This window comes from Seriola aureovittata, chromosome 19 (genome assembly GCF_021018895.1).
Source record: "Seriola aureovittata isolate HTS-2021-v1 ecotype China chromosome 19, ASM2101889v1, whole genome shotgun sequence".
NCBI lineage: Eukaryota > Metazoa > Chordata > Actinopteri > Carangiformes > Carangidae > Seriola > Seriola aureovittata.
In genome coordinates this window covers 13696327-13720208 of record NC_079382.1, presented here as the reverse complement: position 1 = coordinate 13720208, position 23882 = coordinate 13696327, and the positions used below count along the sequence as shown (strand labels likewise).

At 40.2% G+C, this 23882-nt stretch overlaps 2 protein-coding genes and 1 non-coding gene across 4 annotated transcripts in view; 1 reads left to right on the top strand and 2 right to left on the bottom strand.

Moving 5' to 3' along the window:
* Positions 1-12864, bottom strand: part of akap12b (A kinase (PRKA) anchor protein 12b) — a 45902-nt gene extending 33038 nt beyond the window's left edge. The window contains exon 1 of the mRNA XM_056405843.1: positions 12505-12864. Within this exon, the coding sequence (XP_056261818.1) occupies positions 12505-12639 (135 nt within the window). The 5' untranslated portion in view covers positions 12640-12864. The remainder of the gene's footprint in view (positions 1-12504) is intronic.
* On the top strand, positions 469-551 carry trnal-uaa (transfer RNA leucine (anticodon UAA)). The gene has a single exon. It is a non-coding gene; the product is annotated as a tRNA-Leu (tRNA).
* A 5079-nt stretch (positions 12865-17943) lies between the features above and the next one.
* mthfd1l (methylenetetrahydrofolate dehydrogenase (NADP+ dependent) 1 like) overlaps positions 17944-23882 on the bottom strand; it is a 37672-nt gene continuing 31733 nt past the window's right edge. For both annotated transcript variants that reach the window (XM_056404506.1, XM_056404507.1), the window contains 2 exons: positions 19522-19640; positions 17944-19309 (listed from right to left, as the gene is read on the bottom strand). In XM_056404506.1, the coding sequence (XP_056260481.1) occupies positions 19551-19640 (90 nt within the window). In that variant the 3' untranslated portion in view covers positions 17944-19309; positions 19522-19550. The remainder of the gene's footprint in view (positions 19310-19521; positions 19641-23882) is intronic.

The window sequence follows — 23882 nt, the reverse complement described above, 5'->3', positions numbered from 1 at the left end:
GTTCATGTGCAAACATAAGTTAACTGGAATACTGTTTGGACATATAATGTTCCAATTTGACTAAAGATGTATTTTATACTTTTGTTGAGTTTGTATTGTATAACTGTAGTTCTTATCTATGTAAGGGTGTCAACTTGAACAGGTGCGACTCAACAAAACCGATCAACATTTCTTAACAACAGAGTTCAGAGTTTTGCAGAAATGTGTTCGTGTTTTGTGATACTAAATTATACATATGGAAATATCAATAAGAAAACATAAAAACTAGCTTTAGCAAACATAAAATTGGTTAATGAAGTTAAATTAAAACTGCCTTGATTGATTGATTTTTTTGTCAGAGTGGGGGCAATGGAACAAGGTAAAAACCCAACATTAACATTATCACCTTGTAGGGTAGAAGTGTTAGCACATAGTGAGAAACATGTTTCTGAAAATCATGAATACCTGGTGAATACCTGCCCAGAACACACCAGGATGGCCGAGTGGTTAAGGCGTTGGACTTAAGATCCAATGGACATATGTCCACGTGGGTTCGAACCCCACTCCTGGTAAAGTCTTTACATGCACAGGAGCCACATTAGCTATCGAATATACATGTATAAATAGCTCCAACATTATTCAGTACCAAAGACATTTATAGAAGTACTCTCATCCTACAATTAAACAATTTGTTCCAGATTCATTTTATCTTCTCCAACTGAAGATGAAACATAATGTCCCTGATCCGTCTGACATGGGGATGGAGGTTTTGAGCTCTTCCAGTTTAAAAGCATTAGACATCATGACCAATGAGGAAGTGATGGCCACCATGTTATGCATGTTTGATGGCCAGTCACAGCCGCCAGGTCTTAAGCTAACATTAAAGAGCACGGGTCAAAGGTTGAACAGAAAACTTTGTGCATAGAGCAGAGCATGTGCAAAACTTCGGTTTGGTGAACAGTTTCCTATATGAGCCCATATCTATTGCTCGAGGAGGAACTTGTTCTAAAACTGCGTTCCACAGATCATTAGAGGTGTGCCAAAATCTTGTTCCCACTCGTGTCCTTTTAAAGACCTTTTTCTCACATGTTGCTGGGAGCCATTTCATTTTAACACGGTTAAAAGAGACATGTGAAAGAAATCAGCTTTAAAAAAAAAAAAGGTCTCATTACTTTCATTGGTCAGCTTAACAGAGCAGCAACAGTATATGGGTTTCCACTAATGCAATTATCTAGTCTAAAAAAACGTGAACGGCCTCGACACGTACAAACACGTTAAGTCATGGTGGCTTGTCTCAATCATGCAGAAATCTCTGCTACAACTTGGAAAATGTGTTTGTTGCTGTCACCAGACTAATGCACTATTTATGAAATATTGCAGTCTTAAGAAAGCAGGCCAAAATCCTTCTCATGTCTGATCAGTTGGGTAATTCAGAGACAATCAGGATATATTACATAAGCAGTGAGCAGTTGTTTGGCATTTAAAACAACATTTCCCTTCAGCTCAAATGAGTGAGCAGTGACCATCTCATTGACTTTGCTGTATGTTTCTAATTATCCTGGGACAGCGGTGGGCATCATAAGACACCACTTAAAGAGTCCAAACACAACATCCCATACAGTGTATGGTTTGTGACGAAAAGCACTTTAACTTTGTGACGACACGACTTCTTTCAATCATAGCTGGAGTCTGGTTTGTTGTTGGAGGAGGAGACATGTTTTGCATTTTTGGATATCATCCATCTCGAGTTGGTGACATGAAGTTCAAAATGCTAATAGGAGATTAAAAATCATGTAAATTGAATGAAAAACAGGCCTTTATCAGGGATGAGGAAATTGGTTAATTTATAGTTTTCCTTCAGCAATGGATGTAAATGAAGTTTTAAAGTTAATGCACACAATTCCTTTTGTTGAAGACTTACAAACCCTCTGTCTGCACAAAGGCCCCTCTGATGTATTATCAGAACAACACTGTACTGCAGGAAGTGGAGCTGTACATTGCGGTCAGGACGGTGAGAAAGAAGACAAGTAACAAAGAAAGACGTGCTGGATAGTCAGGGGGTTCATCCTACAGCAAGATAATGACCCGAACCATGAGAAGACAAGAACCAGACGATGGCTTCACACGATGTAAGAGCAGCACAGTCTCCAGACTTAAACCCCATGGAGCTGGTTTGGGATGAACTAGTTGAAAGGTGAAGTGCACTCATGGAAACTTCTGCAGCAGTGTTGGGACGAACTCTCTGAACAATATTTGACAAATTTGTCACAAATTATTCGGCTGCTAGATGATTAAAAAAACTTAGATTCAGTTTAGTTCAATGAGAAGTTTGCATGAGTCCTTTTTGCAAAATCTCCAATTGTTTATTTGCTCTAGGCTTTAATTTCAGAAACACTGAGACATTGAATTATGTAAAAAGAAAAAAAAACTTCTGGGAAATTGGAGGTGTTGTTAAACTTTTGACCAGTAGATTAAGTAGCATAATAAATGTCCCTGAGGGAAACGCTGTCTCATAAAAATGATGTTTATATAGAGAGACCAGGATTTGAATCATGTGCCCCACTACATCTCATGCTTGAAGTCAGAGCTGACTTTTTCATAGATTAACTACAAACTTTTCCGCACAAAGCGCTTTGAGTGTGAGACCATAACAATTAAACCATGAATCAGGCTTTCATTGCCATGAGCAGCTACAGTATACAAATAAATGAGGTACAAGTGGTACAAGGGTACAATGTTTTTGCAGATACATCCTGTATGGAGATTTTGCAACTTTGCACATACAGTAGATTCATTCAAAATATTTCCTCATTATATTGATAAAAAGGAAGACATGTTTTTCTTAAAACATATTTGCTGGTGTAAATTAGTTGCATATAATGGAAACTTCAGGAGACAAAAAGTGTATTTAAAGTATGAAAAGCAGGTGAACATGCAGGCAGAACAGCGCTGGCTGTGTTATATTGTGGTATACTATATTGTTTGGTTATTGTTTTGTTGCATTTACAAATAAGCAGCATTTCATGGTAAGCCTATATCTGATTGAGGTGGACATAGTTTTTATCTTATGTTGGCTAGTTTAATATCACATAGAGTCACATTTTTCTATTCTTATTGCAGGATTTTTTAATTCTTAATCTCCAAAGTCATCACTAACAATTACCCTCAAATTAAATATAGTGGAGGAAAAGTACAATATTTTCCCTGAGCTGTTGTGGAGTTGAAGTATAATGTAGCATGAAATGGAAATATTTAAGTAAAAACCCCTGAAAAGTGTCCTGAGGTACAGTAGTTGAGTACATGTGCTGAGTCACTTCCCACCACTGTTTGTCACTGTGATTGGACAGGAACTGTGATGTACGAGTCGTGTGTTTTGTCAATACAGTAAATCTCAGCCGAAGAGATTGGAACCACTGCAGCGCAACTATGATTCACTGTTTGTCCTTCAAATGTTCTGACTCCCACCAGCACTAAAGACACACCGTTATAAAACACCCCCACCCCACACACACACACACACACACACACACACACACACACACACACACACACACACACACACACACACACACACACACACACACACACACACATGACCTCATACATCCTCCACTCTGCTCTGTGATGCAGTTAGTGCTGCATCAGGACCAGGGCCGATGAAAAATGGATGATGTGCAAAAAAAGAGCAGAACAGAGAGGAAGGCAGCAGAGAGGTGAACAGGTTCGTGAAAGAAGGGATGACAGAGGAAATGAGGAACACTGTAAATAACCAGCCCCGAAAAAAATGACCTGATGGAGCTGTCTGATGCTGAAAACCCAGTGATTCGGGGAGAAGGTTCTTTAGCTGACAACAAAGATAAAGAGGAAGAGAGAAGGAGAAACACACGGTTGACTCCCATGAATGGAATACAAGTAATATGAAGGTTTTGCGTTCTTCCTCACTTATTGTGTGACAGGCAGATAAAGGCTCATTTCACATTGTATCTTCAGCTTCCATTATCACTGGGGGGCAGACGCTGTGACTGTGAGTGGATACTTCCAGAGGCTGTTTACTGAGGTAGTTACAGCTGTGAGGAGTGAGGATTACGTATGTGTCCTGGAGACGCTGCTTTTACACCTTTTCAACATCTGGATAATAAGCGTCGGAAACCTGTAGAAAAAAAAGGTTGTCACTAAGGCTTCTTGGTTGCATTTACACGATCTACTGAAGAAGCTACTGTAAGTGAGGTACTTTACATCGTCTTTCTCTAAACCAAGACCACCATCTTTCCCGAACCCTAAAGGGACGTTTCAGTGATTTGGTATTGTGCTTTCATGAAGCTGGGGAACTCACAAGAGTCATATTATATTAATTTTAAAAAAATAAATAGTTGGTCAAAATGGATTCAGCAGACTGACTTGTGGTCCCCAGTGCAGAGTCAAGACCCAAAAACACTGGATTCCTTATTCCCCATAACGCAACTTGATAGCATCATTTGTCAGCCTCTCCCAGCCATGCAAATGCCTAAACCTGCAGGATATGAATTTTCACAATGGGCATATGGGTCGTTTGTTAGGGACTAACAGAATACCAATTTTGTCATTTCGGTGTGAGGACTTTTTTTAATTTTTTTATGTAAGACACATCCTAATAAGTTTTGTCCTGCTCTGTGTAAGTGTTACAGTTGTTTTACATACTGCCAGCCCCGTGGGATAAAGAGCCATTTTGGTTGAGTTCTTGCAGACAAAATGGGAAGCCTGGTGCATCTGCACTGTTGTTTTTCCAGAGTAAGAACTAACAGGTACATGGACAGATTGAAAGATGAATCATGGACCAAAAAGAGAAGAGGGTGAAACAACAGCAGAGGCAAAGATGGGTGAGCAAGTCCACAGAGGCTCGTGATGTAATGGATGTAAGATGCTATTTTCAGCACATTGGAGGAGCCAGCACAGACTTCAACAGAGACTGTTTTTGAAATATTGAACATGCAAAATCCAAAGGACTGCTCTTTTCTGATGAGAAACTCATGCTTCATTAGTTCTATCTTACAGACATCAAAAAGGGAATAAATAACTTTATCTGAAAGCCCCAGAACCAGCCAACAATCCTTCTTCTCATGCACAGATGATGGGTCAGTTAGAAGTGGCTTAACTATTCTGAGTGGTCTCCTCAAGAGATGAACAAAGGAATTATTGTGTAATCAGCAAGACTAAAATCTAATTATGCAAGAACATGTATCCTCATTTATTCAAGACTCTATAATGTAGGAATAATTTTTATCTATTAAGCCTCTTAAGCAATTTGATTGCGAGGACACAAACACCTCTCAAACATGGTGCAGCAGTCGAGAAAACGCTGTGCTAAACGAGGACCCTGATGTGGCAGAGTCCTCATATCATAATGATTGATTACAGAGCAGCTGTATAACAGTCCCTGTGGGGGAGAGTGGACGAAGCCAAGCCCTGCTGGCCAGATCTGCGATATTCAATAACACATGATCACCACAAGACATCGATTCTCAGGGAGGAAAACCCCCTCTCACACCTCCAACACCACCAATGTCTAGGACAACACACGGATACTGTATGGTCATGCAGAGTCATTTAATGGATAACTGAGCAACAACAACAAGCAGTGGAGAGACAAAGAGCCATCGTCTTGTCTAACATTATGTAAGATTTTGATGTTTATGCCATTTTGGGCTTTGATATTGTCCTGCTGACTCATTATTAGATCTACTATTGGGGTGAAGTCCAATTTGAAGGGGCGGAGAGGGGAGAGGGAACAAAGGAGCTCTGGTTTTTCAGATCCTCTAACACATGTCTGTTTTTTACTGTAATGGAGCTGGCACTGATGCTGAGAGATGGAAGATAGGAGGCTGGCTGAGGGACACTCTAATCAGCAAAGAGCCACTTCCTGTTCCTCCTCAACATGAATGACGAAAAAAAAAAGAAAAAAAAGAATTATAAATTTGATTTGATTTCCTTTTTGGTACAAGAAATCCCGATGGAAAGTTAACTAGTTTAATTTACAAAGTGGTTGTCATTCATCATGCCTAATAACAAAACAAAACTCTGCTTTAAGTCAACATTGTGCACACTTAAGTTACAGGGGGATTCGCCTGTCTTTACATTTGCCAATGAAAAACTTCCTCCATTTTACAGAACATGCTGCATCATCTCTAGCTGGGTAATTGTGCTTACTCTGCAGCTTCTGTTTTCTTGCTTGATACGCGGGACAAGCAGATGAAAAGCAGGTTTTGAGTAAAGAATTCTGATTGATTGAAACTAAACAAAAGAGTCAGCTCTAACAGCAGAGTGGAAAACCAAACCAACCTTTTTTTTTTTTTCACAGATTTGTGATGTGATTCCTGTGCTGTTAACATCCACACTTTCAACACACACACACACACACACACACACACACACGATGCTTTAAAATCAAATGTGTCATTATCTCACATTTGTAATGAATTATTCACAACGCTGAAGAAATCCCTTTGAAATGATTTGTCCATTGCTCCGTCTTAGTGCTCACACTCGGATGAAGTCCTCACATTTGTGCACTCACACAGACTACACACACACACACACACACACACACACACACACACACACACACACACACACACACACACACACACACCACACTAAGACACCACATTGAGTTGTTTGTACCTGACCTCTGTCATCAGTGCCTGTTAAAATCAGGCAGGAGGGAGGACTGAGTGAACAATCGGCTGATTCATCTGCCTTTATGTCACACTGGCGGGTCCCCCCTAACTCTTTCCCCCTCTTTCTCTCTCTCTCTCTCTCTCTCTCCATCTATCTCTGAGCTCCACACCCATCCCCTCTTCCCCTGCCCACCCAAAATGGTGCTCCTCCCTATGTTGGTTCCTTCCTCTTGTTTTGGGCCGCTGCACACAGGGGCCCCATGCTTGTCCCTGTCCCGGGCCCATCCTCAATGGATCCTCTGTCTGACCCCTTCCGCCTCCCCCTCCACTCTCTCTGTCTCCCTAAACAGGATAATCAGAGCCACAGAAGCGTCTGATCAGCCGCAGCTCATTATACAAGAACGTACGAGCCTTAATCAGCGAACAGTACATTACATAATGTGATGTTGGATCATTGGAGTCACCCGCTGCTGCTATTGTGAAGCTGACATGTGATGCAGGTCTCATGTTCAGGTGGTTATTTGTGGTGTGTTTGCTATTGTCTGTTTGTTTGTGTGTCAGTGTGTGAGTACACTGACATTTCCTGTTGTTTCATGATATTAACAGTAACAGTGTACTGCAAGGTGTGTCAGTACACTGTGACATCACTGTTTGGTGCAATTAAAGGTGCAAAAGAGCGCAGGAGAGGTCAAACTTTCAGCCAGAGAGGGCAATGAAGCAGTGCTTCTCAGCCTGGTGGGAATAAAGTCTGTTATACTTCCAGTAAAGCCAGTGTAACAGATTTCTTTTAGCATATAGCACGCAAGCAAATCACACGAGACTGACAACTTCATTTTAAAGTAACAGATGTGACTCTTACATGTCCTTTCAGATCGCTATTTGTATGTTTGTGTGTCTTTGTAATAGAAAAAATATATTCTGCACTTTGGATAACCTGGTCTATATGCCTCTTAAAAAGAATCAAGCATTCTCTGTCACACCCTTACTTGAATGTCTTTCCGACATAAAGGCCTGGATGGCTCTAAATTTTTTAAATTTTAACGAAAAGAAGACAGAAGTGATTGTTTTTGGTGGCAGCTCCGAGACCCTGTGTCTAGATCTAGGTTCCTTGGCTCAATACTTAAAATCCAACGTCACTAACTTGGGAGTTAAGGTGGACTCTGACCTCAGACTTGACAATCAGATCAAGACAGTTGTGAAGTCAAGTTTTTACCAGTTGAGGCGGCAGGCCAAAATAAAGCCAATTCTTTCAAAGCAGCACTTTGAGACAGTAATCCACGCCTTTGTAACCACACGGCTGGATTACTGCAATGCACTTTATGTGGGGGTTAGTGGGTCCTCCATCAACCGTCTCCAGATGGTACAAAATGCTGCTGCACGTCTTTTAACTGGCACACGCAAATATGACCACATTTCCCCCACTTTAGCCTCACTTCACTGGTTGCCCATACATTTTAGGATTCATTTTAAAATTCTTTTATTTGCTTTTAAATCTCTCGATGGTCTCGCCCCTCCCTACCTCTCTGAATTGCTGCACCCATAATCACCCACCCGCTCTCTCAGGTCAGCTGATCAGCTGCTCCTGAGGGTGCCAAAAACGAAGCGCAAGCTCAGAGGGGACCGTGCTTTCGCTGTGGCAGCCCCTAAAATGTGGAACGATCTGTCTCTGCACATTAGACAGGCTTCTTCCTTGTCTGTTTTTAAATCCCTTCTTAAGACCCATCTCTTTTCCATGGCCTTTGACACCCTGTAAGATGTGAGTAGTTTGTCCTTGAACACACACCTGTGTCAGGATGGCACCCAGAATTGTTCACACACACACACACACACACACACACCCTGACCCCGCCCCCTTCTTTCTTTTCTTCTATAAAGTTCATGTCCACTCTTTGTTCGATATTAGTCTGCAGTTGCACTCTGTGTGACTGTACACTGATCCTTTGCAAAGCTCTTATTAAAATATATAAAGACAACTTAATCATTTTGTCAACTGTTCATTTTCAGATTTCCACCACACTTTGCAGACATTTAATTCCATTCCATTAAAGACTTTTGCAATAATTAGAGAACTGCTCTCCTCTAGCATTGAGGATGAGACTAAAAGAGCGATAAGCAGCATGTTACAGTAAACACTTTCTCACTCCATGTCTGACATATATAAAATACAAATATTGCAGCGATTAATTTGTAAACCCGGATGTCTGCTTGGGAAATAAAAGTATCATACAGACACATATACACACAGGCTGACAGAGGTTGTGGCAACATGTATACAGTGTGTTTACGTACAATCTAATAAATCCGGTCTAACAGTCTGGTGATTATTGTAACCAATTTCAGAATCTAAACAAGATTAAGGCCATAAAATAGTTATTAACATTATTAGTGTCAAACCTTATAGCATGATTTATAACTTATGAATTCATCCATCTGCCTGAAAGTGCATACACAGAATCTTAGTTCATACTGGTTGGAAAAAGGTTTTTTTATTTTCATTTTTTTTTCATTTTTTTTTCGTTTTTTTTTGGGGGGGGGGGTAAAGGCAAAATATCATGAAAATATCATGAAAATATTCTCAAATATTTAAATGAGTAGAAAAAACAAAATTAATACAATATTTTCTGTACTACAGGTTGCAACAATACAACCTTCAGGAAAGGAGCTCGTGTTTCCGCAAACCATGAAAACATCCACTTGTATCGTGACCTTAATGTGATTATTTTGATAACACTTGAGGTTGCTGGAGATAGAGAGGTATGAGGAAGGCGGGTCGTCGGCGGTGGTGGGGTGGGGTGGGGTGGGGAGAGGGAGAGGGAGAGGGAGAGGCATTGCTAAAATTCCTCTGTGGAGTGAGGAGGATATTTATCGACTGTGTATCAAGCAGGACGGCTCCATCCGTTTCAACCAACCATGTGCTTCACCATGCAAAGTCGATGCCTTCAAAAATCACAGTTTACGTCTTAGAGAAAAGACGTGGTACAGTTACACCTGCAGTTTTTCTGTTCCTCCCTCTTTTCTATGAGATGACTCAAGAATAAAATACTTGGTGCTGCAGTCAAGGTCATGATCGTCCTCTGTGCTTCAAAACAAACTGTACAGGCTTTAGTGGTAAAAAGCAAGAGCTGCCTGAAAATCCAGAGCATCCAGGAAGGTTTTTGCTCATCAGAAGCGATAAATGTCTGAATTCATAGGCAACCATTTTGATAATCGTTAGCATTACTTTTCTTTGTCTTATGTGACTGGAAACTAAATGTCTTTTGAGTTTTGGACAAAACAAAGAACGTCTCCTTGGGCTTCATGAAGTTGTGACGGCCATATTTCACTCTTTTCTCACATTTTCTAGTCTAAAAGATCAATCAGTAAATTAAAAAATGATTGATCGATTGATGGATAATGAAGGTAATCATTAGTTGCAGCCTCTTTCATCACTTTCTATGATTGTTTAACAGGTTTGTAGTCAGATTTTCCTTAAATTGCAGTTATATGAGGTGTTCCTGTGCACAGAAATCACAGGCAGCAGTCTGGATGTGTTACAACATGTTAACCAAACATGCTCGTGTCATTTCAGCAGAAGAGACTAGAATCATGTCTGACATCTTCACTTCTCCAGTCACCATATATCCACAAATCCATCTCATCAGTCTGACTGTAAACGTCACAGCACTTAGCTCCCAAACAGAACAATAATAAAATTCCCTGACACCAATAATCTCAAGTTGTTAAACTATTTCTACAAATGCAGTAGAATTATCGATTATCTCTTTGATATCGCAGGGCTTTGGCTGCCGATCACCTTTTATTGATTTTAGAAAGAGAGCACAACAACAAAGGAACAATATGACTGTATTTGGGTGGACAGTGCAGACATTGTGACAACCTGCTACACACAGACGTTTTGTAAGTGGTAGGAACGTGGGGCAACGTACACAAACTATATCTCCGATCTCCCCCTGTCACAGCTGGAATCACAACACACAATAGTCGTACTTAAGTCAGACGACTAGCAGCTTTAAAGCTCTTCATATCTCCCATTCCAGTGTCACTGGCAAAATACGAAGGAAAAGGCTGCCACTGCGATGATACCTGTGATAACAGCTCAAGGCTTAACAAAACATCCAACTGCCACACAGATGATGTCAAATCAGTGGGAAACAACTGCACAAACACGCCAGTGTGTAAAAACACGAGCAAACAACACACGTTGTGAAGTGAACAAGAACGAACAAATGTAGCTATGATTCAAATCTTGACCAGATGTTAAGCCCTTTGTGCCTTCTGCCTCACTTCACCTCTCCCTCAGTGTCATATGACCTTCCCGGTGACCTTTCAGGAAGAAAGACGGGCCACAAAACCTGACCCGTTGACCTCCCGCCTATAAAAAAAGTCAATAAATCCAATAGGTTATACGAGGCGTGAACAGAGCAGGTGGCGAAACATACACAGTCATTAGTAGGCACTTTCCAAATATTCATTCACACAGAGCTGAGCAATTTACACAAAGGCAACAGTGCAGAGTCGGCAAGATGCCTCAGATGATGGCACCTGGACCCCAACATACTGCACGGCTGACGAAATGAGAGGCGCATGTTGACTGATGCGTACACAGTCATTTTAGTTCCTGTATTTGTTTCAGTGGATGAAGCCTAAAGCTGGTTTATGATCTGGTTTCAGCCTCTATAATGTTTGGATATCCTTCTCTTCTCTCCTTAATAAAATGAATGTCTTTTTTGTATGTTTTTGTAGGTTGGTTTTTCTGTTGCTGACGTTTTTCTTGACGAAGCAATGAACTGAAAACACCACCACCAGACTGATGGATAATTTAAAAAAAAAAGGTGTCTGTTTCAGATGTATTTGAAGGAAAATCCTCTGACCCTAACACATCTGCACATGATGGGACAAAGAATATTGTCATAATGTTAAATTCTGCTTGTGGATTTAAATAATGAGTTTATAGTGAGTTTTACAATAACACAGTTCTGTTTGATATTTGTGTTTTTACACATTATTCCCTTTTTTCCCATATTTCTTTCAATTTTCTTGATGCTTACCCTTCATAGGGAAGCCATTCAATGCAGTTCTAATTTCCAGCTGTTATGGCTGTACGTGTTTTAAATTTGCTGTAAATTTTTTATTTTGTTGTCTACTTTACATATGCACAAGTAGAATTAACAGAAAGCTGTCATTTTTAGTGTTCAAGTTTTGCTGTAATTTTTGTAAAGAGACTTACTGAAATATCATTTAGGAGTCTTATATTTTGAAGTAAAAAGGTAAGTGAAATTGTGATTATTTTGGGGAAAAGAACATGAAAAGTGCACCACAAATGAGTGCAATCACAAGTCACCTATGAGCCTGTTATTGTAAGTGTGTTACAGTCTAATTCAATAACCCATCACTGCTCTCTTCAAAGCTGTGCTTGGCCCATGACCAAAGTATAAAACACACATATGTGATTGTTGGTTGTCCAGAGTGTTGCTGAGTAACACCCTGAGCCCAGGTGGCTCGTGAGGCTGTAAATCTGCTCGTGGGCTGAGCTGCTGTAGTTTTATCACCGCGGGACTGCAGCCGACTCGACCCATTACTCAGCAAAAACGGCGTAAGGCGCACATGGAGCCCGCGCGCTGCGGCACATAACTGACGCGCACCAAGGGAGGCGCAGCACATTTAGGGGGGGGGGGGGCGACAGGTATGTTTACAAACATGCAGGCAATCTGACTGATGTAAAATCGCCTCAAGTAACAAGCGGTAAGCGGTAACAGCAGTGTTGTGCGACATAACATTGCAGTTTCGGGTTTGTCTCCGTGCCCAATGTTCGGGTGGGGGGGGGGTCTGGTTGGCAGGGACAGGGACGAAAAGGCATCAGTAAGGGCGGTACCTTGCTGTCGAGGATGCTGCCTTCCTCCTGGAGCACCTTCACCTCCGAGGCTGAAGCTGAAGCTGAAGCTGAGGCTGAGGCTGACGCATCCTCCTGGCTCTTCCCGTCCTGCTGCACTGAGCTCTCTGCTCCCATGGCGCACAATCACGAAGGTGAACTCTTGTCGTCTTTGGCTGCGGTCGCAATCACACAACAAACCTTCCACTGCACAAACGCGACCAGGATGGCACGACTGCGTTTAAAGAAAGCGAGTATCCAAAGCGTCCAGCTCGACAGTGCAGCTCCGCCCCGGGGTGGCCTGGATCTGGAGTGATGAAGTGTGAGGACCAGCAAACTCTTGTAGGACACCCCCACCTCCTCCTCCACCTCCAACACCTCCCTTTCAGTATCACATGGGGCTCCGGTACGCCACGGCACGCCTTGCAGCATCTGACATGGTGCTGATGGAGAACACACACACAAACAGACTGTGAGAGAGGAGAAGGGTTAATAAATGAAATGAAGGCTTTATAGCTCTTATTACTGTTTATTCGCCTTAAGCAGAAATTACATCCATTCTTAAAAATTGGTAAATTAAATTAGAATGGTTATAAAACACATCTCTCTGACACATGGGGAGAAGGTCTGCAGGAATCCTCTGCAAACACCAAGCCCCTGGGGAGAGAAGAAACTTTTAAATAATACATTTGGTTATTTCACATGAGAAATCTCTGTATTTATGTTACAATGTGTGCAGCAAGACAGCTGCAGGGTTGTTTGCTCATGCTGCCAGGCCACTGTCAATTAAATCAAATGAGATCAGCCACACCCCACACAGTCCTCATGCAGCAGATTAGCTGAGGATTTGATGATTAAGCTCTTCATATAAAATATCTAACTATATCTCCACATTGACACATCTTTGACCATTGCTTATTTTGTCATGACTAATGTTAAATAAATAGAGATAGGGGGCTTTAAAGTACAATGGATGCATTGATTTTTATTATATTAACTATTTTTCAGTTATAGTTAAAGATGCTTAAAAGGCTATAAAACGCTACAACATCTCCTCTCTCTCTGTCTCCTCCCATCTCTCTCTTGTGGTTAACAAGGTCAGGTAACATCTGCTACAACATGCAAATCTACTTTTGTGGTAATGTGGTCAGACTGCTTCACATCACAAAGTCTGCTCCGTTTTCTTGTGGTTTAGGTAAAAACACATTTAAACATGACAATCACAACAATTTTTCACTAAATGCAGACTCATTTTCTCTTCATGTGGAGCTTTTCTCCCGTCTGTTACTCTACATTGATGCTGAAGATGGTATCTCTCATTTCAATTTGCTTCAGACAGCCTCGTAAATTAAACGTATGCTCAAAAAAATGTAACTATAAACTAATTTTAATCCCCTAATCTAACCTCTGTATCTGACATACTGCACATATGTTATGCTATGTTGATACAGTTTGCCATGGTTCACTGTACTGATAGTGCCTCATGAGGTGTGTTAGTGTGGAGCACCTCTGCCTCTCTGATGGGGAGATGTTGTTCAGGTTTAGATGTTAATTGCAGGTTGGGCCATGTATTTTGTTTGGAATTTTAGAACGCACAAATTACAGCCCAAGCGCTCAAAGCCAAGTTCACACAGGCCGAGACTGAGGGTCCGTGCCGCTGAACCAAATCCAGAACCCAAACACACACACGTCAACAACACAAACACTTTTTTATTTATATTGCAAGTTTCAGTTTCTGACTTGGATACTTGATTGACTCGGACTTATAAATCCTTAAAACAGCTCTGCTCTCAAGCTTGTATTATTTACAGTAAAACACAATGCAAACATTTCACTTATAACATTCTGTTTGTGGATAAATAAAACCACAGGTCCTGTCTGTTACTTCAAAGTTGAAGCGAGCACACGCTGTTACAGCGACCAGCGACATAAAGCTTTCTGAGAGTTTATAGTCAAATTACTGTCACATAGTTCAGTATTCCTCTCAGCCTTTTAACTCAAAACAAGTCTCTGTGGCATTAAAGATCCTTCTATGTCTACAGTGTAGACTAGATTAGTGTCACTTGCACATGGAAATCTAATTATATAAATTGTAATGTTATCAGGTCAAACTAACCACAAACACATGATGATCTAATAGGAATATCTGATGCACACAATCAATGTACAGGCAATAGATGGAGAACTCTCTGTTCAGCATTTTTGTTTCCTTGTTGATGTAATAGTTGGTCTGCTGATCTTTACATGTGCGGTTCTCAGAGTCAGGAAATGAGGTGGCAGCTCACTGGCTCTGTTGCATGTGGTTTCACTAATAGATCTTTTATCTGATTTCCACCTCTAAAGATACTTCAGGTTAGCTTTATCATTATTACACCTTCTCAAACATGACATGACAGAAGTCACATGACAGAAGTCTGTTGTTGTGTTTTGTGGACACTAAAGTGGTTTTAGTTAGTTAGTTAGAAAGTGCACATTTATACAGGTGACACCTTTGTTTCCATTAATGTCGTGCAGATTTGATAGTCCATTGATAACAAAAAGGTTTTTTAACTAGTAAAAAAACTTAATGAAAATGACATTTAAACTCAAAATAGAAATGCATATTTCAAGCTTGCCTGATGCTACTACAGATATAGATCTGTGAAATTTCCACAGGAATGTAATTCACAAAACAAACATGTCGGGCTGCTTCCCTCCACAGATAAAATCTGAAGTTAAAATCTGAGTTCATGCTCACTCTGCAAGTCCATCAGCCACTTCAATGTTTTTACCTGATATGTAAAGATGTATTTCTCAATTCTTACTGTTTAATATTTGGTAGGATATGTCAGAATCTCAAACATTAGTAGCCTTAGCACTGGACTATTAATCTTTCTACAGAGCACGAGATGAGATGTAACTTTGGTTAGCATAGTCAATCTTTGGTGATGGACCCAGGAAGAAACTCATCATTCGCTGAGTTGCTCTCAATTTCTGGATTAATACAAACATCTGTCAGGACATTAATGCCTAAATAACATGCCTTTAGTTCATATCTAAATTTTGAAAAACAAAAATGTGTAACTTTTAAGAAGACTTACTGCACGCAGAAAGTATTACAGTGTTAATGTGGAAAGTGGAAAATGGAAAGCAACCGACACCGGTTGTCCCTCATGACACCAACAATTTCACTGAGGCTGCAGAGTAAGGGAGTTGTTACACTGCTCTGCTCCCAGGGGTGCATGTGAAGAAGGATGTTTAGAACAACAGAATCTCCAAATCCTCATGAATAAAATCTCTCATCGCCTTTGTGGCACAAAATGATCTCGGATTAGTGAAGCAGCATATTGTTAATTCATTATTCATACAAAATTACAGAATAATTTCACACGGAAAGGAGTGAACCAAGACAGGGAACCTCATTACAGTCGAACAGTACATGTAGATCGATGAGTTAGTCAGTGACCTTCAGCATGGCAGGCCTATCAGCAGTAATGCTGATGTCATCTGATAGACGGGGGGAGGTGCAACATGGGGGGAAGGAGGTTCTCATTAAAGTGAAAGCCTTACCGGACATGCCATGGTCTTCATTCAATAAAACAGGGATGTAAGGGCACATTAAAGACATGCTCGCTCGCTCAGACACACACACACACACACACACACACACACACACACACACACACACACACACACACACACACACACACACACACACACACACACACACACACACACACACACACACACACACACACACAGCAAGGTTCAGTGACCTTCACACAAAAATACTTTATTTCTTTCACACTTACTGTAGCCTACTATTCTCCCTCTAAGGGAAATGGGAATCCATTCAAGGACCTTTGTCCAAATACAACAGGCCTGTTGTGTTCTGCTGTTCACTGGCAGTGAATTTTATTCTCAGAGGACTTCTAGTTGATACACAGACTGCATATTTAAAATAAAAAATGTAACAGTGAAATGTTGGGAAATGCAGTGTTTTTCAGACAAGACAGGGTGAGTAGAAGAATTTAGCCCTGAGGGTTGATATCTGGTGAGGGCAGCATGTGGGAGGTCGACACATAGATACTTTGTCACAAGCAGTGAATGAACGGTTTTACTCCAAAACAAGATGGGTGAAAATTATTGTGACCAAACATTGCATGATGTAAAACAGGCGTTAACACAGACCTTTACCCAAAAACTGCACTGTGAAGACGAAACCCAGTTTTTCTGAAATGCTGAGTATACATGTTTTTCTACAAAATAGATATTAACACCTTTCAACTGGATAGTAACATGTAAAATAATGCAACAATAAGTTATACTGAGCTAACAGTTATCAGGGCCAAGGAATGTGGGGGACATTAGGAAAAACTGCTTTGACAAAAACGTGACCACCTGACCCCAGGTTTTCTGTTTGTAAGTTTGTTTGTGATAATTGGATGAAACATAACTTTATTTTGAAAAATTCACCATGTGAACAATATAAACAGGGCAACAATTTTATATAATAATGCAGGACTCAGTAGCTATTATACTTAAGTGGTGCAAATTTGCAAGTAATGAAATCAACAGAAGGCAGAATGAGATACTGAATCTGAGACGTTTGCCGGCTTTGCCCACTTGATATTCAGGCCTCGAATCATCTGAGCCATTTTCCAGCTGGAGTTACACTCAGACATTCAAAAGGACCTGTCCTTGGTACTGAAATTAGCCAGTCTATTAAATATGAGTGCTAAAAGACAAGAGCTTTAAGAACCTGAGGCTTCAGCAGAGCAACTCAGAAGCTCAACATAAACAACTCAAACCTGACAAAACTGGGATTTTCCAGCACATTACAAAGCACTGACGAAGCCCCCTCCTCATCAACACCACATCTTCAAATCTGTCATCAGCTCAAAACAAGAGGGTTCAGTCACACACACACACACACACACACACACACACACACACACACACACACACACACACACACACTAAATATGCCGTTGGAGCACCAGTGTATAAATGAGAGCATTCCTGCAGCATTGACTGTAGTTAAAGCGCCAGATCCTGCCTGGTGAACAGAGAATAACAGACTGAGCAGGTGTGGAACGCCAGCTTTGACAGGCAGACACATGTGCACACACGCACATTGGCTCCATGTTGCAAACCCAAACACCTCATAATGACAGATGCTGCACCCTGGGGTGCTGCGTGGGGGCCCGATCATTGACTTTCAGGCATGCTTCCAACACAGGGACCGCCCCCCTGTGGGAGTGAAGCCACACTTGTTAGAAAAACCCAAGAAAATGAATAGAAAAATTAGGAGATGTGATGTGGAGTGAGAATGAGAAAGAGGAAGGTTTCTCTTTTCTCCTTTGAGAACCATGAGCCAACAGGAAGAGAGACGCATGTGTCCAAACAACAGATGGTCTGAGCCGCAAGTCGACTGCTGGGTGTGAAAACACATACACACCATTTTGGAGTAAACAAAAGTTTTATTTGAAAGGCACGTTTGACTGCAGAACCAAAATGTTTAACATACAACTGCTGTTAATGAGAATAATTTAAAAAAAAATTCAGAGCAATCACTGGTTACTTTCAAATCTAATGTTTGGTTTAGACTTTGTACAATAAAACTTAAAACACGGTTTTGGTCATATCTGGCATTTCATCTGTTATTTCTGTCATTTTATCACCTCATGAGGACAAGTCAGGACACACGGATGCTGGATGTTACCCACATTGGTATCAGACAATTAAAACTAGCAAGTAAATCTGCATTCAGCAGTCTGGATGCAAACCAGCCACCAGCTGCGTGTTGCAGAGAGTTGGAAAAACCTGTTATAGTAAAGCGTAAAATCTGTGTTTCCCACAGTTTTTCATGGCAGAGGTCAGCCACACCGCTTGAAATTAAGGGAACCACTTCTAACATCATAAAAAATGAGTAAACTTTCATTATGTAAAGCATCAACTTTCAGAGAAAAACAAAAACGTGCTATTTTATATAGAACACTGAACATATCTAATGACTATGGATATTGTTTAGGCTGTTGTCTATTAAATCATGAGGAAATATATGTCATAATCCGAGTGGTTTATCACCTTCACTGAACTATTTCCTGCAGTGAACCCTGAAATGCAGATGTGACACAAATAACAGGAATTTTCATGCTGGATAGAAATCTATCTATATACCCACTGTATATAACTATCTCATCACACAAAATGTAATACTTGAACAATATCTCTAAAATAGCTTCTAAAAAGATGAGTGTAACTTGTAGTGATTTTCAGTGGGCAGTGCAGCAGCTTGGACAATTAGTAGAAGGTTCGGATACTAGAACAGTCGTACTTGTAAGAACAAGATGTAAACACCATAATGGCTTTTTGTGCATACCGCAATTTAGTTAATAAATACACAAACTGAGCCCATTTCAGTTAAAAAGCTTAGGATGCATGTAAAAATTGCAGCACAGTTTTAAGACATTTGATTAACTTTTTTCACAAAACAAAAACATTAAAAAAAACATTAAAATAAAATTCAGAATGGTTTGAGAACTGTAACTAACTCTTTGTATAGAAAGGTCAAAAGCATACACGTACAGCATATGTGATATACACCATATGGGTGTAGGAGGTCATTTTTGGCATATCACACACATGTGCAAATACAGCATAAATTAGTAATCTGTTTTTTCTTCCCTGAACATGTTATTGTGACGTGGGGAGAGTATGGGCTGCTGGGAAGAGTAAGACAACATTTCCTGTTAATGGTGCAGTGGATGGATGCATTTTATGATGAGCGCATGGAGATGCAGATCTTGGAAACAGAGCAGAGAGCCTGTGAGGAAAACAAGATGATGAATTTGAGTGAGAGAGCGTGCAGCCTCACAGACTGGAGCCTTGGCACTGAGTGAAAGTGGTAGTAAACTGAAAACTCCAGGGACTAAATAAAGTCTAGTGTAACAAGTTGTATAGACATTGACTACTTGTAAAGTATTTATATTCATACAATGCCAGCTCCTTAAGATGACTGCAGTGATATGATAATACCTATATGGATGTCTTTAACTGGAGCACGCTCAGAAGAGCCCAGTGATCTCCTCTGTGGCCGGGTCAAGGTCAATGTCGTAGAAGCAGGGTCGGGTTGGCAGCCCAGGCATGGTGCTCATCTGAGGAAAAACAACAACAACGACACAGGGTAAGAACTTTATTGGCAGGCTCAGTAAGAGAAAATAAAAGAAAGAAAAATCTAGCTGTAAGCCTCTTCCTTGCCAAACTGTTCATGTTTTTATCTAACTATTGTTTCAGAGTGGGGGAAAAAAAATATGACCAATACTAGCAGCTGGTTCATAACTTTTGTCTTTTGACAGCAGCCTCATAAAAATGTCAGTGACAACAGACCTAAATAAGAAAGTAAGATTACAATCTATATAATAACCACAAGCTCATATTAAAGCCTTTGTCACAACACAGCTGTTCTACACCAAAAGAGAATCAATTAAGATTTTGTATCAAACCTTAACGTAAAATGAGTAAGATCAACCCCCACAGGTTCAATGACTATAATCTAGACTCATTTAACTCCAGAGAGACAGTTTACCAACGTGTTGACAACCTCCACTTTGGCAGTGATGAATTTAGCCACAGACAAAAGTTCCTTTGTTCTCATTGTCGTCCAAATATAGGTAAAAACGGGCTGCCTTTAAGAGATGAGACGAAGTTAAGGAGATGTAGAGTCACAGTGGTTAATATTAGCTACTGTACTCATGGATTGAGATCACTGCCAGAGAGAGAAGGGCACTCCTGGCTTTTTAAGAATCACATTGAGTTTTGATTTTGTCTAATAAGTAGCGGAAAAATAGCTACAATTTATATCAGATATATAACATACGGACTTCCCAGTGTGCAATAACATATATCTGAAACAGTGGAAACTCCTAATTACTGGGTTTCCTGAACTGACAATCAAAAATCATCCAACATAATAATAAAAATAATTTCCCAATTATTTTCTAAATTCGTGGATTAGCTAACCCTATATAGATAAAATGTCAGTGTTTTCTTACAGATGGTTACATAACACACACATCACAACAAATTTAAAAGGGTGCTGTACTGGAGAGACTTGTCCCTTTTTGTTCGGCCCACCTCTACAGTATCGGTGTGTGTTTGTGTGAGAGAGAGAGAGAGAGAGAGAGAGAGAGAGAGAGAGAGAGAGAGAGAGAGAGAGAGAGAGAGAGAGAGAGAGAGAGAGAGAGAGAGAGAGAGAGAGAGATTATATATGTTGCTATCTTCTATCAGAGAGAGCCATGTGGAAGTTTTACTGAGATGGATTCAATAAGAAGAAGAGAAAAGCAGCTGACAGCGGAAATTCTCCCTAATGAAATTTGTGACATGAACAGGAGTGAGCATGTGAATGGAAGTTCACACGTAGTGGGGTCAGATGTTGGCAGCATTTGCTATGAGCACCAGTGTAATTAAAGGGTTTTTCTTTAGGTCAAAAAGAACTGTAAATCTAAATTTTTCTAGTCAATAAATGTGTTACTCCGGTGTTTGTTGTATGGCAGATGAAAAGAAGGAATTGGTTTGCACGCTACAATTGATCAAAGGCAACTGTGCGACTCATAAAAAACACACACTCTCCCAAAACCCAGCCGGATCATCCCGTCCAAGCTCAAAAGTAAATTATCTTGCTCATTAGACAGGGAGCGACATTCTTTGCATGCTTCCTTCCCTCTGACCCAGGGCCAGTTTTATGGGCCCATTAGTGGAAATGAGACAGGAGGAAGTGACCAGCCAATTTCCTGTCTGAGGGAACGTGGCTGCGCAAGTAAATGAAGGGACAAAACAAGGAGTAGATGTTTACCCAATTTGACAGAGCGGATGCTATCTGCTCTGTGTCATTGTTGTCAACTGCGACCGTGGTTACATGACACTGTTCTGACCACATCTACCGATTAGGCTTTAACCACAGATGACTCAGACTATGAGCGGATTCAAATGACGTCAGTATCGCAGGATTACATTATATTCTTATGAAATCAATTAAACTCTTTTTTTTTCCAATCCAAAATTATTTTTGCTCATTGTTACTTCACTTGGATGTTTGAGCAGAATGATGTCTGTGCAGAGTTTGACACTAGAAGATGTGAACATACAGTATGAGCAGGATTCTGTGACACAACAACTTGTTTTAAAGCCAATTGTAGTCCAGTATACAACTTATACAGTATAGACAGTATACAATCTAGACTCTGAGGAGATGCTTCACATTGATGGAGTCTGCTTGCCAAAGTCTTTCTCTGATGCTAAAGTCAATCCATATTGTTATATGCTGAAGCCACGCCTTAAAAAGTGTTTTGGTCCACCTTCAGCTATTACATAATGTCATTCTAATTTGTACCTACCAAGCCCCTTTACAAACGTAAAGTAACACGAGCCATAGATTAATGTTGACTGTTTACACTGTAGTTCTGTTATGAAGTATAATTGTATTACATAACCCAAACTACTTATTCAAGTAAGCATCATTATTTCATTATGAATCATTAAGAGAGCAGGCAATACTGATCATGTTTCATGCTTTTAAACAGGACTGACATCCAGAGAAATTAACTATAATTCACATAAAATGTGGTCAGAAAGCACAACGTGGTAAAACTCACAACAGTCTCTCCATCATTAAGACTCTAGACATGATTTTTTATAAAAATGCAACTGTCTTACCATCTGAATTAACAAAGTAGGGCTGCAAGTGAGAAATATCTTCCATTGCTACTCACCAAGATCACTTTAGTTTCTCAAATGAAATAGATGAAATCTACACACTGTCAGTTAACAGGAAGAAATGACTCAAAACAAAAACATTTGGATTCACAAACAGCCTTTTTTCTTCTCATCTCTTTAGAATTAAATGTTAGGTCTCACATTTAACTATCAAAAGATGTTAAAATATAAAGACAAACTGTTGAGGTTTTGAAAGCAACAAAAGATGCTCTGTTCTGCTGGACCTCCTCTCAAGCCTGAGAACAAGTTGGCACTTGCAAAAAACACATAACACTCTGTGGCTTAAGTTGGAAACTCCACTTGGCCAAATAAGTCCCCCCATTATGCCCAAACACAATGTGCCTTTGTCAGGGAAAACCCTGGAGGAGACAATGTAGCTGGATTTCTAACCCCCTCTGATTTTGGAGAAGACTCTCAGTCAACAAACGGCGCAGTTGCTAAAGAGGGGGATTGAGGAGATTATGAAATCAAAGTCATGAGCAAAGACTCGAGCCATTTGAGATTAATGGACCATTAGAGGGAGGGGAAAAGTGTCAAATGAAGCATTTAATCAAAAGTCAAAATGACGCTTCTTATTATGACTGTATTATCTAATGAAGACACATTCTTGGCTGTGATAAATCAATGGATAAATTGCCTGGTGACTAGAAAGGTGGAGCTGGAGTGATGAGATTGAAGAGTTCATGAGTTGAACTCTCACCTGTGAGAGTGCACTGCTTCACTAGGGAAGCACTTTGAACTTCACTGTGGCAAGTTGTAAACAAGTTGAAAACATTACTCTGTTTTGTCTTGTTTAGGACTCTAATTTTTAATACAATGTTTAAATACAAAGTTACTACAAAGTAGTCATGAGATGTTAAGCTTAGAAAGTAAGAGACAGCAACATTAGTTCATGTGGTCATGTGTACTGTATTGTAATGCTGTGTATATTGTTTACTTATCTCTGCATTAGTTTTACTGTAATTATGATGAAGTAAACATCAGTTTCAAAGATAAAAATAAGACTGGATTTACTGAGCTTGTTGCACTTGACTTTACTGACCAAAGTCAGGAAAATAAATTAAGATCTACTTTCATCTCATGTGTGCTTTCTTTCATAGATATAATCGCAGTCCTTTAGCCAATGTACAGCATGTTAAATTATATCCAGTTGTGGCCATGTGGAATAATCAGGAAGGGGCTTTTTATAAATCTGAACTGGTGCATTGGAGGTTGCTCTAACGGGATATGAACTCTAAAGAGATCTATTGTTCTGCTTGCGACCCCTCCCTCACATATCTGAAGAGTGACATCAGCCCCTTCCTGATTCTTCACCCTGTAAAGACCCTTAACCCAGCCCTCCATCTAAAGCTCCCCCTCCTCTCATACTCAAACCCTCATTGCCCCAGGAGTTTTGCTGTTGAGATCTTTCCACTTCTTGAGTCAAGTGTGACCTGAGGGTCTGTTACCACTTTTATTAAAAAAAAATTTTTAAATGGCAAAACATTATAAAATAGCAACTACTATAATCTGAGAGAAACAAAGTACAACAAAACTTTCAATCAAATCTGTCAGATAAGTGGACAGCATGTAGATGCTCAGTCCTGCCCCCTTTCTATGCAAGCTTTTGTTCCACTTGCCTCACA